Source organism: Prionailurus viverrinus, chromosome D1 (assembly GCF_022837055.1).
Source record: "Prionailurus viverrinus isolate Anna chromosome D1, UM_Priviv_1.0, whole genome shotgun sequence".
Classification (NCBI taxonomy): Eukaryota; Metazoa; Chordata; class Mammalia; order Carnivora; family Felidae; genus Prionailurus; species Prionailurus viverrinus.
The window spans coordinates 59,636,864-59,653,499 of NC_062570.1; the positions used below are offsets into that span (position 1 = coordinate 59,636,864).

Sequence of the window (16,636 nt, forward strand, 5' to 3'; positions counted from 1 at the left end):
CTTCAGTAGGAATAGTTTTAGATCATGGAACAAATGTTCCACAGCCTAGGATTAAGAAATGCTGAGTTTTGGGGCACCTGGGTGGCTCAGTTGGTTAAATATTCCACTTCAGCTCAGGTCATGATCTCACTGTTCATGGGTTCAAGCCCCGCGTTGGGCTCTGTGCTGACAGCTCAGAGCCTGGAGCCTCCTTCAGATTCTGTGTCTCCCCCTCTCGCTGCCCCTCCCCGACTCTCACTCTCTCTCAAAAATAAATAAATGTTAAAAAATTTAAAAAGAAAAAAGAAGAAATGCTGAGTTTTTATAGTCCATCAGTAAACAGTAGCGGGACACACGCCTTGAGCCAGGCCCCATGCTGATGTGCATTGGCCTGCATATTTAGTGTTTCCAACCAACCCATTAGATCCTTCTGGCAGGGACTGTGTCTTAACCCTTCTTTACTTCCCGACAACACTTCCTTAGCAAGAAAGAAGATCGAGGAATATTCCATTTAACACATAGTTCTTGAGTATCTGCTGTGTCCAAGGCACAGCTTTCTTAGGTTTCGGTCTCCCTGCTTCGAGAGAAGTGCCTTTGGGGCAGGCCAGATCTGATTCTTTTGTGTCTCAAGCCCCACACATTCAAAGTTTGACAAATTGAATGGAATGGACAGTGTTTGAAGAGGAGAGTGAGGGTTCAGACCTGGGCTTTGAGAAGGAGATTCTAATAATGTGGGGGTCAGAGGAGCCTTTCTTCCATATCTGCCAAGGCTTTGCACCAAGTAGACACTTTATACAGGCTTGTGAGCTGCCAGAACTTAAAAGAGAAACAAGGTAGATGCATGGACCCCAGCAAGCCCCTTCTTTTTATCATACTTCAGGTTCTTTGTCCTCCAAGCACAGGAACTGATACAGAAAGAAATGCCTGCCCACATGCACATAGTCACCAACAGTTGGAATTGGTAAGGGCATCAAACCTTGGGGCTAGCATAGCCAGGTTCCTGGTAATGCCCACTCCCTTCCAGAGGACTCAGCTAACTCTAGTAAGCAAGAAATACCAGAGGTAAAAGACATTAAAGAAGAGAGAGGAGTGGAGAACAGAAAGAAGGGGGCTGTTTCACCTTTTTTCAGAAAGTCTGTGCTTTAGAAAGGAACCCTATTATATGGTTTTATTAATGAATATTCATCTGTATGCAGATGAGTTTGTTAATGACTAATGCATTGGCATTAGGATATGTTTATGTCTTTGGTATATTTTTTAGCATATTCAGCTGTGTGTGTTTGTTTTCTGTGTGTGTGTATAGAGTACACCTGTGCGTACATAACACATGTATGTGTGGGTAGTGGTAGTAGTGTGGGTAGTATGTTTCTGCACATATGTGTATGTGCATGTAGGAACGCCAGTACCCTGACCTCTGTGTCAGAATTAAGAACTCTCCTGTCAGAGCAGCTTGATGTTTGTCACATCATTCTACAATCTCTTAGGGTTTTGTTGCTCTCTATTTCCATGGGAATTCCTTACTTTGAAATCAGGGCCCAAGTCACCTTTGAGGGAAGGCTGAGGCCCCAATGATCACTCATAGAGTCTTTAACTACTTTTCTTCTTCCTGCCAGGAGCCAACCCCCTTCAGAGGAATGAAATGGGACACACACCTTTGGATTATGCCCGAGAAGGGGAGGTGATGAAGCTTCTAAGGACTTCGGAGGCAAAGGTAAATTTCGGAGAAAGGAGAGGGCCTATGGGTACTCCATGCTGCATTTAATCGTTTGCTCATTAAATGATGTCTGGCTCCACACCAAAGGCCACTTCTCCTTAGGTGATTATTGTCTGTTTTAATACAAATCCAGGGGGAGCCTGGGTGGCTCAGTTGTTAAGCATCTGACTTTGACTCAGATCATGATCTCATAGTTCATGAGCTCGAGTCCCACATAGGGTTAGCTTGAGCCCCGCTTCGGGTGAGCTCGTGCCCTGCTTCAGGTGAGCTTGAGCTCTACTCCAGGTGAGCACGAGCCCTGCTTTGGGTAAAACACAAGCCCCGCTTTGGGTGAGCCCCACATCTCTCTCTCTCTTTGGGTGAGCCCCCCTTCTCTCTCTCTCTCACCTTCTCTCCCTCTGTTCCTCCTGTGATTCTCTCTCTCTCTTGCCTCTCGCTCACTTGCACTCTCCCTCTAAAAAAAAATACACACACACACACACACATATGTATCTATATATACATACACATAATGTGTATATAAACACATACATAAATCTAGTCCCCAGTCTTAATAAAAATAGGAAGCTACCCTTATCATGACCAGGCAGAGGCCTGGGCCACTTCTGGGTTCTGAGGACTAATCTTCAAATTCAGTTTTTGAGCTAATAGACCTTCTAGCTCCTTTTCATAGGACCGGGATAGTTAGACAAAATCTTTAGCCCAAGTACTGTTTCTTCACTCGTTATGTATTCTATAACCTCAGCAAGTAATCCTTTCCCATCATCCCTCTAGCTCCTTTTCTAGCTCCTTTTCATAGGACCGGGATAGTTAGACAAAATCTTTAGCCCAAGTACTGTTTCTTCACTCGTTATGTATTCTATAACCTCAGCAAGTAATCCTTTCCCATCATCCCTCCTTTCAGAACCATTCCCTGACCCTTCCCCTCCACACACAGTCCAGAGAGCCTGGTATAGTCTGAGCCAAAAAAATCTCCATCTTAATTTGATCTTCTCAACCAAACTTTTGAGCTCCCTAAATACAGGCAGCTTTCTGCTCTTCCCAGCCACTGAGCTATCAGTCAGGAACTACTTGGCAGAGTCCAGGCATTAGAATCACAAATCTCAGAGCTGCCAGGGACCTCAGAAATTGTCAAGTCCAGTGGTAAGAAATTTTACCAAAGCCTAAACAATTAAGTCAGAGGAAATTAAGGAGAAGTGGACCAGAGTTGCACCCAACTGGCCTAGCCCTTCTCTCCTGAGCAGCCTCAGGGGAGGCTCTGCTGTGAACACACGTTTTAAATCTCTGAAGCCTAAATCAATGGACTCGTTTTACTCCTGGGGAAACTAGAGCTGAGGGATGTGACATGACTTTGGTCCCAGAGTGAGTTAGTGTCAAACCTAAGCTAATAGACTTGAATACAAGGTCAGGTGATAGGTTCCGTGGTAGGACTGGAACTGGAAGACTTGGTTGCTGACTCTCATTCTTGTGTTCTGTCCAGGATCATGGAGTCTCTATTGGCATATTGGCTGATGTACCTTGAGATGATTCAGTGTGACAGGTCCCACCTAGTGGCAGATATTCTCTGTGTCTTGAGTAAGAGCACTTAGGTCATTGGACTGAAACAGACAAGATACGGGTTGTGATCCCAACTCTACCACTCACTAACTGGGTGATGTTGGGCTAGCACTTGCTTTCACTGAAGCTCAATTTACCTCCGTGAAATGAAGACATTGGACAGAATGGTTTCTAAGGTTCTATTCTGTATACAATTGTCTACATGTCAGGATAAACCAGATATGTTGTAATAACCCAGAATTTCAGTGGTGTAAAGCAATAAACATTTATTTTTGGCCTCATGCAGCCTATCCATCATGGGTCAACAGTGGGGGCTCTGTTCATCAAAGGCCTGTAGAGACCAGACTGGCATTGCAGCCACCCTCTGGGATGTTGGCAGGTTGCTTGCCAGAGGGAGAAGAATGCTCTGGAGGGTCTTGCATATGCAGTTAAATGCCCAGTCTGGAAGTAGACCCTTCCACTCACAGCTCACTGGACAGAACTAATCCCTGTTCCCACCCAATCACAAGGGACCAAGGAGAGTAATCCTACCATGTGCCTACAAGGGGGAGACTGGAAATGTCTGGCAGCCAGAATTAACCATATAGTTTGTTTCCCTGGGAGCCTTAGTAACTACCCTGCAGTAGTTTCCTCCAGAGGAGAAGAGGTAGGAAGGGAGATGGGCTTTCACAGCACATCCTGAGGGGTGCTTGGGACCAGCAAGAGTGAAAATTCCTAGAGAGCAAGTAATTCCCTCCTCTCTGTTCAGATTTTCCATCCCTAGGAATATCCCTAGAGGTAGAGTCAGTTTGCCCAGGTGCCTTAAAGATATCCCTAAACATGTTTCACATAGCCTTGGACTGCACTCCCGTCATCCCTCAGGTGCAATAGCTGTCCCATGAGACCATGCCCTAGACTTGGCCAAGAGAACCCATGGTGTGTCAGATGGTCTGACATAGGGCAAGTCTCTTAGTGCCAGCATAGGTGGAGGGGTTAGAGCTGCTGTGGGATCCTTAACAAAATTCGGCTGCTTAAGAAGTGGCCTGATGTTGGCCATGTTAGTACAAGGCTAGTGTCCCGAGTAAATAAATGGTGGTTGTGTTCCTCTGTTCCAGTCAGACCCTTCTGGACCACAGAGGGCAATCGGAGACACTACCTTCTGAGTAGACATGGAGCTCTTAGAATCTGTGCAGAGTAGGGCAGCTAAGGGGAAAGAGGAACTATGCCAGAAAAAAAGCCAAAGGCAGTGGGGACATCAGGCCCAGAAAGGAGAGACCACATATAGACACAGGAATAGCTGTGAGTGAAAGGGGGGGGGGGGGGGGGACGGGGAGATTCATTCAGTGGCAGAGCTGGGACAGAGCCAGGCTCGGTGGCAGCTATCGGGAGGAGCTCCCTAACAGAGCTGTCACACAGTGCACGGGGCTGCCTTTAGAAGCTGGAAAACCACGTAGAGACTGCTTGGGGTTCTGTAACCTCTCCATGGAAGACTATTTCTCTGTTGTCACCTCTCTGTACTTTATGTTTTCATCTGGTCTGAAATGTCCCAACTGTCCACTGAGCATCTCTCCTTGATTGCTGTACAGTCCTGTCACCCCTCAGTTCTCCTTGGGTATTAGCATTGTCTTTCAGTTGCTTAGCATCTACTTTGTCACCCATTCTTCTCTGATTTTTTTTTTTTTTCCTCTAAGCTGCAAAAAAACACTACCTCTTCAAAATCATGAGGCAGAGCTTCATGGGAAGAACACTGCTATAGACCTGGTTCTGTCCCACTTTGCCAATAAGTAAGCAGTAGCTGATCCTCTCTGAGTTCAGGCCTTACGTCTATAACCTAATGACTCAGGCCTGGAGGGTGCTGAGGCTCCAGCCTGAGACCTCATCTCCTGGCTCTTTGTCTAGACATGGGTGACTGCCACTCCGATCTTATCTTACTCTCCTTCTATGCACCCAGCATCCTCCTGCTTCCCAGCCCAGCCTTCTCCACTCTGTAGTCAAATATGTGTTCGTTATGGAAAATGTGTAAGTATAAAAGTCATATGTGTCATTATAGAATATTTGGAAAGTAAATTGAAGAGAATTAAATAATTTAGTACATGTTTATGAATGTCTGTGTGCCAAGCTCTGGGCTAGGTAAGAAGAAGACAGGTGGGTGAAACACTCAAAGAGCTTACCGTCTGATGAAGAGACAGGCAAGTGAACCATGAAAGTGAACCAGGGAAGCCCAGGGACTGTGGGAATCCAGAGGTGGCTTCGAATCCTACCTGGGGAGATCAAGGCAGTCTCACTGGAGAACAGGGCAACTGAGCTGAATTTCAATGAACATTTTAGCCCTACTATCGATATGTGATCACTATTAATATTTTTAATTATTTATAATAATAGTAGGTATTATTAAGTGCATCTTTTATCAAGTGCATCTAGGTACTATGCCAGGTGCTTTCTCTGCATTTTTTATAACCCTCTAACAAATCCTTGAAGCAGCTCTTATTACCCCTGTTTTATAGATGGGAAAACTGAAGCTGAAAGAAAGAAAGCAGATACTTAACAGAAAATCAAGTTGTTAAAAGTAACTATTGGGGTGTGAATCAGAGGATTTACTTTCATGATACTATATTTGCCTTTTCTGAACCTTACCTATATATATGTATATAGATGGCCTTTTTTTTTTTTAACCTGGTTGATAGCCTACGGTACATACAGGGGTCTTAAACTTGCAGCCATGTTTTATTTTAACAATCCAAGAATTTATTAAAAATGTGACCCCGTAAGGGTTGGGGGTGTGGATTCCTCCCAGCTCGCTATTATATTTTGTGCTAGCCTAACAGACATTTATATTTCCTACCTGGCCCTGAAGGTGTTTGAGTTATGATCCTAGTCCCATATTTGGAATTTGCTTTTTTTTTTTCACTTAATATTATTTCTTGTTTTTTAAGTTTAATTATTATTATTATTATTTCTTTTTAGTAATCTCCATACCCCAGCATAGGGCTTGAACTCGCAACCCTGAGATCAGGAGTCACATGCTCCTCTGACTGTGCCAGCCAGGTGCCCTGCTTAATATGATTTCTTGAAAATTTTCCCATTTTCAAGTTATCCATAAGCCTAATTTTTAATTTCATTCTGCCTTTTAAAATGTGTCACGTATTTAAGAATCTCTGTCACTTTTTTTTTTTTTTAAGTTTATTTCTTTATTTTGAGAGAGAGAGAGAGAGTGAGCAGAGGAGGAGCAGAGAGAGAGGAGAGAATCCCAAGCAGGCTCTGTGCTGACAGCATTGGCTTGGACCATGAGATCATGATCTGAGCCAAAATCAAGAGTCAGATGCTTAACCAACTAAACCACCCATGCACCCCAAAGAATCTCTGTCACCTTTAGTAGCCTACATGATTTTCTCCTTGCTGCCGGTTTGCTCAGTTTCTCTGCTTTCTCTGTGCAGAAGCTTCCTTGGGCCCCCTAAGAAGATTCAGAGGTGGATGAACCCCAGCCCCTGTCCTCTGAGCTGGCCATCTGGAAATGGAGGATGGGAGAGAGGCAGGCACCCTTGGTTCTGATACCTACAGACTGATTTGTATGTTAGGAGGGGTCCACAGAGAGTTTGTGGGGGCTCCAAGAAAGCATGGATCACCTTCAGGCAGAATGAGCAGGGCAGGCTTCATAGAGAAGGTAGTTGTGATCTCACTTTGAAGGATTTCGTTACATGGAGAGTTTAATACTTAAAGCTTAGACCATTTTCATGTTTTAACTAAGAGACGAAGGAGAGAGGTAGAAATATATCTCTGTGCACACGATGGCAGATAAAACAAAAATATGGGGAGCTAGTCCATGATGAATATTCAGCTGAGGGGGACGTGCTGGTGCCAGCCCGCATCTCCACTCCCGGATCCTCGTTCCGCCGAGACTCACGAGGAATTTATTGCTCATTTTAATCACACCCAGAGAATGAATTGGCAGGAATATTAGGCAGATAGGCCTATCATATATATTTTATTTGCATATCCCAGTGACAGAATCACAAGCACATTTCCTGTATCCATATTTTTTCATTTGCTTCAGGGATAGCTGGGGATGCAGTGCTCCCCTGGGCCCGCATTCTGGGCTGTAAACCTGGGTGCTGAGGAAAGCCCTCTTGGAGACAAGGGGTGAGGTACACAGGAGAGTAAGAGGGTTATCTTGCTCCTGTCATAGGGTGAAGTGATACCCTTTCCCCACTTTTCCCAGCCTGCTCCCTGCTGCATCTCATTTCAAGTGCCAATGTGCCCCATGCCTGGCCCTGTGCTTGGCCTTACGGGGATGACAGCACCATCTGACCTTCATTGCAGCTTTACAGTGGGCCAGACACGGAGCTATGTGCTTTATGAGGACAAGCTTTTGCTTTCTCTTTTCTTTGTTTTTAACTTTTAAATAAGTTTTTATTGCAATATACTTGTATAAGGTGCATATATCTTAATTATATAGCTCTCTGTATTTTCACAAGCTAAACACAGCTGATCAAGAAACAGACCATTATAGACATTCAGAAACCTACCTTATACTTCCAGTCACTGCCCATCCCCCAGGGGTAAGCATTACCCTGATTTATTTTAATTTTATTTTTACATAATTTCAAAAATAGTGCGATGAATTCTGTAAATTCTTCACCCACATTACCAATTGTTAACATTTTATCACATTTGCTTTATTATATATATATATATATAGAGAGAGAGAGAGAGGTAATTCTTTCTGAACTGTTTAAGGGTAAGTTACACACGTGATGCCCCTTTATCCCTAAATACTTGTATTTCCTAAAAGGACATTTTCTTACCTCAGTACGGTCCTCAAAAGCAAGGCATTAATATTGATATTAACTAATCTGTCAGTGTTATTCACACTTCACCAGTTTGTCCCAATGACTATCTTTACAAGAAAAGAAAATTCTGGATCCCAAATTAGATTTAGTTTCATATCTCTTTAGTAGTCTCCGTTAATCTAGAATGGTTCCTCAGTCTTTCCTTGTCTTTCATGACCTTGACATTTAATGGGTTCAAGCTGGGTATTTTGTAAAATGTCCTTCAGTTTGGGTTTGTCTGATGTTTCCTTATGATTACATTTAGATTACACATTTCTGGCAAGAACACCTTCTGGTGTTTATATCAATAAAATCATTAGGTAGCCCCATGCTAAAAGTAGGAATAGGAGATTAGTGTTTTAAGTCTCATCTCCCTAAATAGACTGTGAACTCCCTGGGGCAGGAAACAGGTCTTTTGTTATCTCCAGGGTGTAAAGTGCAAGCTCTAGAGCCAGACTGCAAAGGTTAGCATTCTATCTCTATTACTTGCTACTGGTAGACCCATGCTTTAATGTACTTCATCTCTGTGCAGAGGAGGAAGAGATACACTGAACTTCTTATGGCTGGGAGGATTAGAACAGCTGGTTTCCAGTCAGATGAGACTCAGCAATTGATGCTAACACTAGTGAGAGTTTGAGGAGTAACAGGATTATTTACATAGGCTCAGATCCTCACCCCACAGGATACTTATTAATTACAAAGGGGAAAATGGTAGTGGAAAAACATGGCACAGACCACCTCAACCCAGTGATCAAAGTCAACATCACCAGTTATAAAATAATCAACATCCTGTGCCTCCTGATATGATGCACTAAGAACACAACTCATCTTCTCACTTGAGCCAGTCCTCTTAACCTTCTCTCACCAGTCTTTGAATCAACCCAGCTATTTGCACAGTGACATGATCTGATTTACATATTGAAACATCACTCTGGCAGCAAGGAGGATGGGCTGGAAGAGAAGACAATGGAATCCAGGATGCTGACATAATGGTCACTGAGTGTAATGGAAGTGACACCTGCTATGTGCCCTAACTTTCTCTACAGGGATGTATACTTTATGAGCTAGTTCAAGAGATTTTCAAGTCCCTTGGGTCCCTCTCTCATCCTCCAGGCCTCTTTGGTGGCCCTCCTGGGCTCCTCTTACCATCATTCCCCCACTCGGCGTTCTTTCCATCATCCCCTGACCCTAGTCTCATCTGTTGCTCCCTGTCCTTTTGGTGACTTTCTTACCAAGTCCTTTCTGTCATTGCAGCTTCAGAGCATGGGAGAAGCCCTGAGATGCGAATTGGGGTCAGCGTCAGGAACATGGGGCATATCTGAGTATATCTGAGAGCAGCCTAAGTGGGCTCTGTGACCCTGACCTCCCATGAGAGGTAAATGGTAGCTTGGCCTTTCTTCTGTTCCCTCCTCGATACCTATTGCATGCTTGCCCAGGGTCTCATTCTGTCTACTCACCACTCCCACCTTCACCTCAGCTGCCCTTTCAGTGAACACATTGCCACTTTCATTGTCAGACCTGTTCCTTGAGGGATACCCAATAATAGGGTTGCCTGACATACCCCTTCTCCCTGTAACCCTCCCCCAAAGAACCACTCATCCCAGCTACCCACTGCTGAGGGCGTGCAGCTAGGCTTCACCCCAGCCTCCCAGCCCTTTCCTGTAAATGCACTCACAGCCAGGAGGGGTGCCATATTAAATCAAGAATGATAGAAACCAGTGGCCACGATTATCCGCCAAGATGCAGCATGGGGAGCTGGTTGCTGCCGGCTCCAGGTGAGGACTTCTGAAGCTAATTGCATGTGGCTTTTATTAAGAAGATGATCACTCCCCCACTTCTGCTCTTGTGGGTGGTTTCTTCCTAGTGCTCTCAGCCCAGTGTCCTCTCCTTCTGCAGGCTGGGTCACCTGCCCTATCTTCTCCTCTAGTGGAACTGTGTCAAAGCAGGGCCTCGACCTCAGTCCCTATAGGCTTCCTCTCCATTTCCTCAAAAAGCCGGAAACAGTAGTAGCCTACATTTATGGAGCCCTTACCAAGTGCCTTCTCCCATCTTTCTCTCCTTCCCCAAAGAGAATATATCCAGACCAAATATTTTCCTTTCCTATGTTCTTTCACAAGCCTGGGCTCATAGCTGATGCCTCAAAAAGCCATTCATTCAGGGGTGCCTGGCAAGCTCAGTTGGTGAGTATGATACTTGATCTCAGGGTTGTGAGTTTAAGCCCCATGTTGGATGTAGAGATTACTTACAAAATAAAATAAAATCTTCAAAAAAAAGGCCACTCTTTCATTCAACACATTTTTTAAAAAATACAAACTCTGTGCTAAGCATTAGGAAAAGACCATGAAGCAGTAAACTTTAACCTGGTTTGATCCCAGCATCCTATATATTTTTATCAAAAAGTCCGATCCATTTTCAGAAGTTTTTCTGAATAGATATTGAGAACTCCAGGCTGGGGGAGAATCAGGATGTGTCCTGATTTAGGCCACAGGTTGGATCTTTCCCGGGACCATCTAGAAAGCTCCTGAGAAACCGGCCAGATCACAGTATAACCTTTTCCCTATACTCACCCCCATAAAAGCCAGGGACCCTTTACCCTTGCCCAAGAAAATAACAGGAATACTAAACTCATGACATCAGAGAAGAGTTATAGGAGTAGAAATGTTTCCCTGGAGAAGACTTAGGAAGACCACAGGGTCCTACCCAAACCAACAGAGTGGCAAGAAAAGTCATGTTGCCTGTGACAAATGAAAAAGATATGTTCTGTGAGGCCCCACACATCAATGCATGGAAAGCACCTAGAGGCTGAATTTCTAACAGATAAGGAAAACTGGCAGGCAGAGATGAGCTGCCTTGTGCAGTTGGAGGTATCCCCAGAACCTCGCTGGTGTTGAGACTGTATCCTACAGACCTAGGCTTCCTAAGGAGGGAGCCTCAAGAGCCATTTTTGGGGTAGTGGGGCATCTAAGTGGACTAGGCTCCTAGCTTCTGCTTGAGCCAGAGCAACTCTTCATCTGTGGAGCCCATACAGGTTAAATTAGTTAAAAGGGTTCCTGTGTCCCCATCCCACCTCCAAGAAAGCACTGGGTTAAATAGTTATCAAAATGCAGTGAAGGAGAGAAATAACGTTTATCAAAGGCCTTCCAAGGGCCAGCTACTGTGTTCTCTGCTTAAGTCTCTCACACTACCACTTCTGCTATACATTTGCTATGTGCCAGAGACTCTGCCGAGTTCTTTGTGTATGTTATCTCACCTGATTCTCCCCAGCATCCCACCAGGACCCTGGAAGGTGGGTGTGAGTCACCGTCTCCGTATTAGAGATGAGGAAATGAAAATTCCGGGAGTTGAATGAACTTCCCCAAGGTCAGCTAGCTAGTAAGTGGATGAGGTGAAGTTTGAATTCAGGTCTTCATGGAACAGAGCTGCTTATTTCTGCCACACAGCTTGCCCCACTATGAGCCAGAAGAGGAGACAAACTTCAGGTGGGGACAACTGTAACAATTAAAGACACTGTTTTTAGAGGGCAGTGCCTTTGTATGGTTCCCAGTAGTAACCTCATTCAGTTGGCAACATGTATTGACTCCTTCTGTGAGCCAGGCCCTTGCTATGTGATGGAGCTGTTGAGATGAATAAGACATGGTTTTTGTCACCAAGGACCTCATGGTTGAGTAAGGAGAGACAAACAGGCAGTTAAATAAGTGCTCTGGAGGTCCCAGGGGCAGGCATGAAGCCTTACGATAGGGTCCTTAGACAATGTGGTATTTAGGTTGAGATCACCAGGGCACTTGTAGGTGGGAATGCAGAAGACTTTTGTGGTGAGGGAGCGGTGTGACCAAGGGCTCAGAGGCAGGAATACTCTGAGACCCATCACTAGGAGAAGGAAGGGAAGCAGACTCAACAAACCCTGGCAGTCAGCTTCCATTGCCTCAAGCTGCTTTTGTGGCCTGCCTGACTACAAGCCAGCAAGGCCACTAGCCAACGCAGCACCAGGCAGTATGTGTACATGTCACCATCAGAGCCTTCCAGCCCAGTGGACCTAAGTGCTGAGAGGGGCTGGGTGGGCAGGGAGGAGGAGGAGGCAGATATATGGTGGAGTCGTCAGAGCCAGGTGATGTATGTGGCGCCTGAGGGAGCTGCACAGTGACACTCTGGATTCCAACCGGCAAGCGTCGCTCCACTGGGATTGGCGCCGAATTATTGCTCCATATGAAACCCAGGACTGATGGGAGCTTTCAGTTACAGACTGATAGCAACAGCCAAAATTGGATTGTTTGCTATTTATTTTTTTTAACTTCTGTCAAGGTCACTACTGTAACAGGAAAACACTGCCCAAGCAGCAGGTATTTTTCATCCACTCTGCCTGCAAGAGCAATCTGTAGCCACAACTTTTGTGACAGGGCCTTTCCTTGGCAGCTTTCTTTCTAGAAAGCTGTCAGTGTTACAGGGTCTTAGGGGAAAGGAGCCTCCTGAAGATCCATGTCTCTCTGTCCCAGTCCAAGACCTGCTCCCTTCCACCATCCACCCTGCTCCATGCGCACTTTATCATCCCACCTGCGCACTCACCCTCCCTGCCTGGCCCCCAGATAGCCCTCCATTTGCTGCCTGGCCCAGTACTCCAGCTTCAAGCCTCCAGTCACCCAGAAGCCTCCCCAGAATGTTCTGGGCTTTGTGTATCCTTCCTTCTCTGGACTCCTGTGCCACCCTGTTTGGCTGTCAATTCTTTCCTCTTATCTATCATCAAATTCACTTTTGCAAACATTCACCAGCTGCCTCCGCTGTGTCAGGACTCATGCAGGGAGTAAAAGACAGCGCTTGCCCTCAGGCGGCTCATAAATAGATTTAGAGGACAGAGTCACAAACATGCAACAAATTTGTTTTCAATAGTGGGAGGTTTTTGTTTGTTTGTTTTTTAGAGATGGGTGTAGGCTAGAAATAGGCACACATGCTTTGGAGGGAAATGATCAGTACTGCCTGAGAAATATTTGTGCACAGGCCCTGCCTCACCTTCCTCCCAACTTAGAGCTCCCTGAGGACAAGGCCTGGCTCTCCTCTCTTCCCTGCAGTGTGATCATATTCAGGCTTCCTCCTTCTGCCTTCCCTGAAGTGGACCAAGCCCAGGGCCAGACACATACCAGGCACTCAGCATGATGGAAAAGGCAGGGTGGAGAGGAGGACTAGAACCCTCTGGGTTCTAGTCCTCCTCTCCACCCTGCCTTTTCCATCATGGCATGCACAGGACAAAACAGACAGCAATTAGTGAATAATCGTGTTTAATTGAAATGCAGTATCATGGAAGTGGAGGGTGTTCATAGCTCTGGTTTAAAAACCAAAAGGGGGGCGCCTGGGTGGCTCAGTCGGTTAAGCGTCCGACTTCAGCTCAGGTCATGATCTCACAGTCCGTGAGTTCGAGCCCCGTGTTGGGCTCTGGGCTGACGGCTCAGAGCCTGGAGCCTGCTTCGGATTCTGTGTCTCCCTCTCTCTCTGACCCTCCCCCGTTCATGCTCTGTCTCTCTCTGTCTCAAAAATAAATAAACGTTAAAAAAAATTTTTTTTAAAATAAAAACCAAAAGGTTTTTGGGGTACCTGGCTGCCTCAGTCAGTGGAGCATGTGACCATTGATCTCCGGGTCATGAGTTCAAGCCCCACATTGGATGGAGAGCTTACTTTTAAAAAAATGAAAAACAGGGCACCTGGGTGGCTCAGTCAGTTAAGCGTCTGACTCTTGATTTCGATTCAGGTCATGATCTCATGGTTCATGGCTTTGAGCCCTGCTTCGGGCTCTGTGCTGACAGCATGGAGCCTGCTTGGGATTCTTGGTCTCCCTCTCTCTCTCTGCCCCTCCCCCACTCACACTCTCACTCAAAAACAAACATTAAAAAAAAAGTAAAACCAGAAAAGTTTTCAAGAGGGTAAGTGGAAAGGGAAATAACCTATTTTTATTAAGCACTTAAAACTGAATGCCAGCCATGATGTTAGGCACATTATGTATATCATCATATTTAATCCCCAATTTACAGATGAGAAAACTGAGGGGGAGTAACTTGCTCCAGATGATAAGCACATCTTATAAGTGATAAAGCTAGGATTCAAACTCAGGTCTTCTGTCAGACTCCAGAGTCAAGGGTTACTTTACTAGCAGTACTTATTTTACTAGCAAGATGAGCCAGGACTCCTGAGCAGTGGCCAACTAAAGTAAGGAGAATGAGGTGAGGACTAGGACAAGGGGACAGTGGGAAGGACTGGGCCAGCCTCCAATGACCAGGAGCCAGAGTGTGCATTAGGGCCCCTGGAGACCCAGAACTGTGTTTTTTACCCCTGAGTTACAGGGTAGAATGAAACTGGGATCCTGTTGGGCCCTGTGCTCCTGAGCCACCTGCCCTCTCTCCCCACAGTACCAGGAGAAGCAGCGGAAGCGTGAGGCCGAGGAGCGGCGCCGCTTTCCCCTGGAGCAACGGCTGAAAGAGCACATCATTGGCCAGGAGAATGCCATCGCCACAGTGGGTGCTGGTGAGTATCAAGATGCCAGCCGGTGCCAGAAAAGGGCTGGGGAGCTCATGGTCTGCTGCAGTGAGGTGTGCATCCTGCTGTCACCATACCAGGCAGAAGTGACTAACATTACAACTTAACATTTGTTGTGTACTTTCTGTGTGCCAGGCATTGTGATAAGCTCTTCATGTATGTTGTCATTTAGTCCTTACAGCAACCCGGTTAGGGTAAATCCCCATTTTACAGATGAGGAAGCGGAGATACAGAGCACTCATAATAATTGCTCAAGGCTGCTTTGCTATACTCTGACTCAAACCTTGATCTGGTCCACTGTCCCCACCCCTAACTTTTCAGGTAGGCAGACTAAGACCCAGAGAGGAGTAGGAACTTGTCCATCACTTGTAATGTGGCAGCTGAGTCAGAACTAGAACTTCTTTCTTTTGTCTCCCAGCCTGGGACTCTGCCACTTTTCAGTGTTTTTTGTCAGCATCTGGTTCAGTTTTAGGAGAAATACCCTGAACAAGCCTTAAGCGCTTTCTTCTTGACCCTAGAAGCTCTTAGGTCCCATACTGGGAGCCGGAATGCTCTCTGGTATAACCCCTACTCTGATGGCCCTTCTGCCCATGCAGACCCCACTAGAGAGAATTATAAAACTAGGGTTCTGCTCAAGATAGTGGTCTCACTTCTCTTCTCTGACTCAGGTGCATGATGACTCTCTGAAGCTGTCCTCAGGCAGATGAGGCAAGGGCAGAGTAACCCACACCTGGCTTAAACGAGCAGGCAGTGGTTCTCAAAGCATGGTCTCTGGACCAGCAGCATCAATATCCTCTAGGACCTTGTTAGAATTGCAGATCTCAGACCTCACCCCAAACCTATGGAATCAGAAACTCTGGGGTGGGGCCCAGCAAACTTTTAACAAGCTGTGTAGGCAATTCTGATGCTCAGCTCGTGTTTAAAAACCTCTGCGCTATGGTGTCAGGACATTCTATTCATGTTGCTTACCCCTTCTCTCCAAGCATCTGGCCCCACCAGATGTGATCCAGCAACTACCAAAGACAGCACCTGATAAAGGCTTAGTGATAAAAGAAGACATCAGGCTGTATTGTGATGCCCCTCTGGGACATTCTGGAGCAGCATATCAGCCCTAGGATACCAATTAGAGGAGTAATTGAAAAATGAAGGCAGCCACCCCTGCAACACAGCCCAGCCTGGTCTCCATCATCCTCACACACCAGTGGGACTCATGTGGCAGTCATGAGTCCCTCATCAGCAGATAAAAGGAGCCCACGGACCAGAACTGCCTCACCAGCTAGAAGTCAGGAGGCTGCCTAGAGGCATACACAGGAGCCAAGGAAAGCTTTTTGAACACACAGGCCCCACTACTCAGGCCCAAGCCACACCAGGCTGCCCTTTAGGATCTGGATACAGACATCCACTCTCAGCCACCACCTTACAGGTGGCGACACCTTACTTCTTTGCCAAGGCTGTGGCTGAGGTGGAGGGAGGGGAAGCCCTGGGAGTTCCTGAGGGCTGAAGAGAGGAGTTGCCCATGGAAAAAGCATTACCTGCACAGAGAGCTAAGAAAGCAGTCTCCTGTCCACCTGGGCCGGCACTGCAGCTGCCATCATAGTGTTTTTCCTCTGCTCCTTACAGAGCCCTTTCCCAGCAGGCTGTCTCCTCCTCTCTGACCTCTTGCTTCTCCCCAGCTTCTCAAGCCCCATAAGATGTGATGCTCCAAGAAGTTGGAGGGAGGGGAGAGGAGGACATGGGAAGGAGAGATTTAGACCAACGTGGGCTAAAATAGCAGGTCTGCACTCTTTAGCTGTGCAACTCCAGCTAAACACATGGCTTGTTTGAGCATCAGCTTTCTCATCTGTGAACTGGGGAGCCAAATCCAGGACTGACTGACTATAAAGTACATGCTCTTTCCAGTCCCTGTCGTCAAGGTGTTTACCAGCTAGAGTGGGGCACTATGTTCTTTAAATTAGGCCCACAGTTGTTTCCTTCAAGCCGAGACTGATCCTTAGTCTCAGCCCCAGGCTGGCCTCTTCCTCTGATCCTACACCAACCTCTGATGCACCACCCACTTTGTCTCTCC

The 16,636-nt window shown here is 46.2% G+C and overlaps 1 protein-coding gene across 2 annotated transcripts in view; it reads left to right on the top strand.

Annotated features, from left to right (window-relative positions):
* Positions 1–16,636, top strand: part of CLPB (caseinolytic mitochondrial matrix peptidase chaperone subunit B) — a 143,034-nt gene that overhangs the window by 103,644 nt on the left and 22,754 nt on the right. For both annotated transcript variants that reach the window (XM_047878206.1, XM_047878207.1), the window contains 2 exons: positions 1,593–1,690; positions 14,445–14,559. In XM_047878206.1, coding sequence (XP_047734162.1) covers positions 1,593–1,690; positions 14,445–14,559 — 213 coding nt within the window. The remainder of the gene's footprint in view (positions 1–1,592; positions 1,691–14,444; positions 14,560–16,636) is intronic.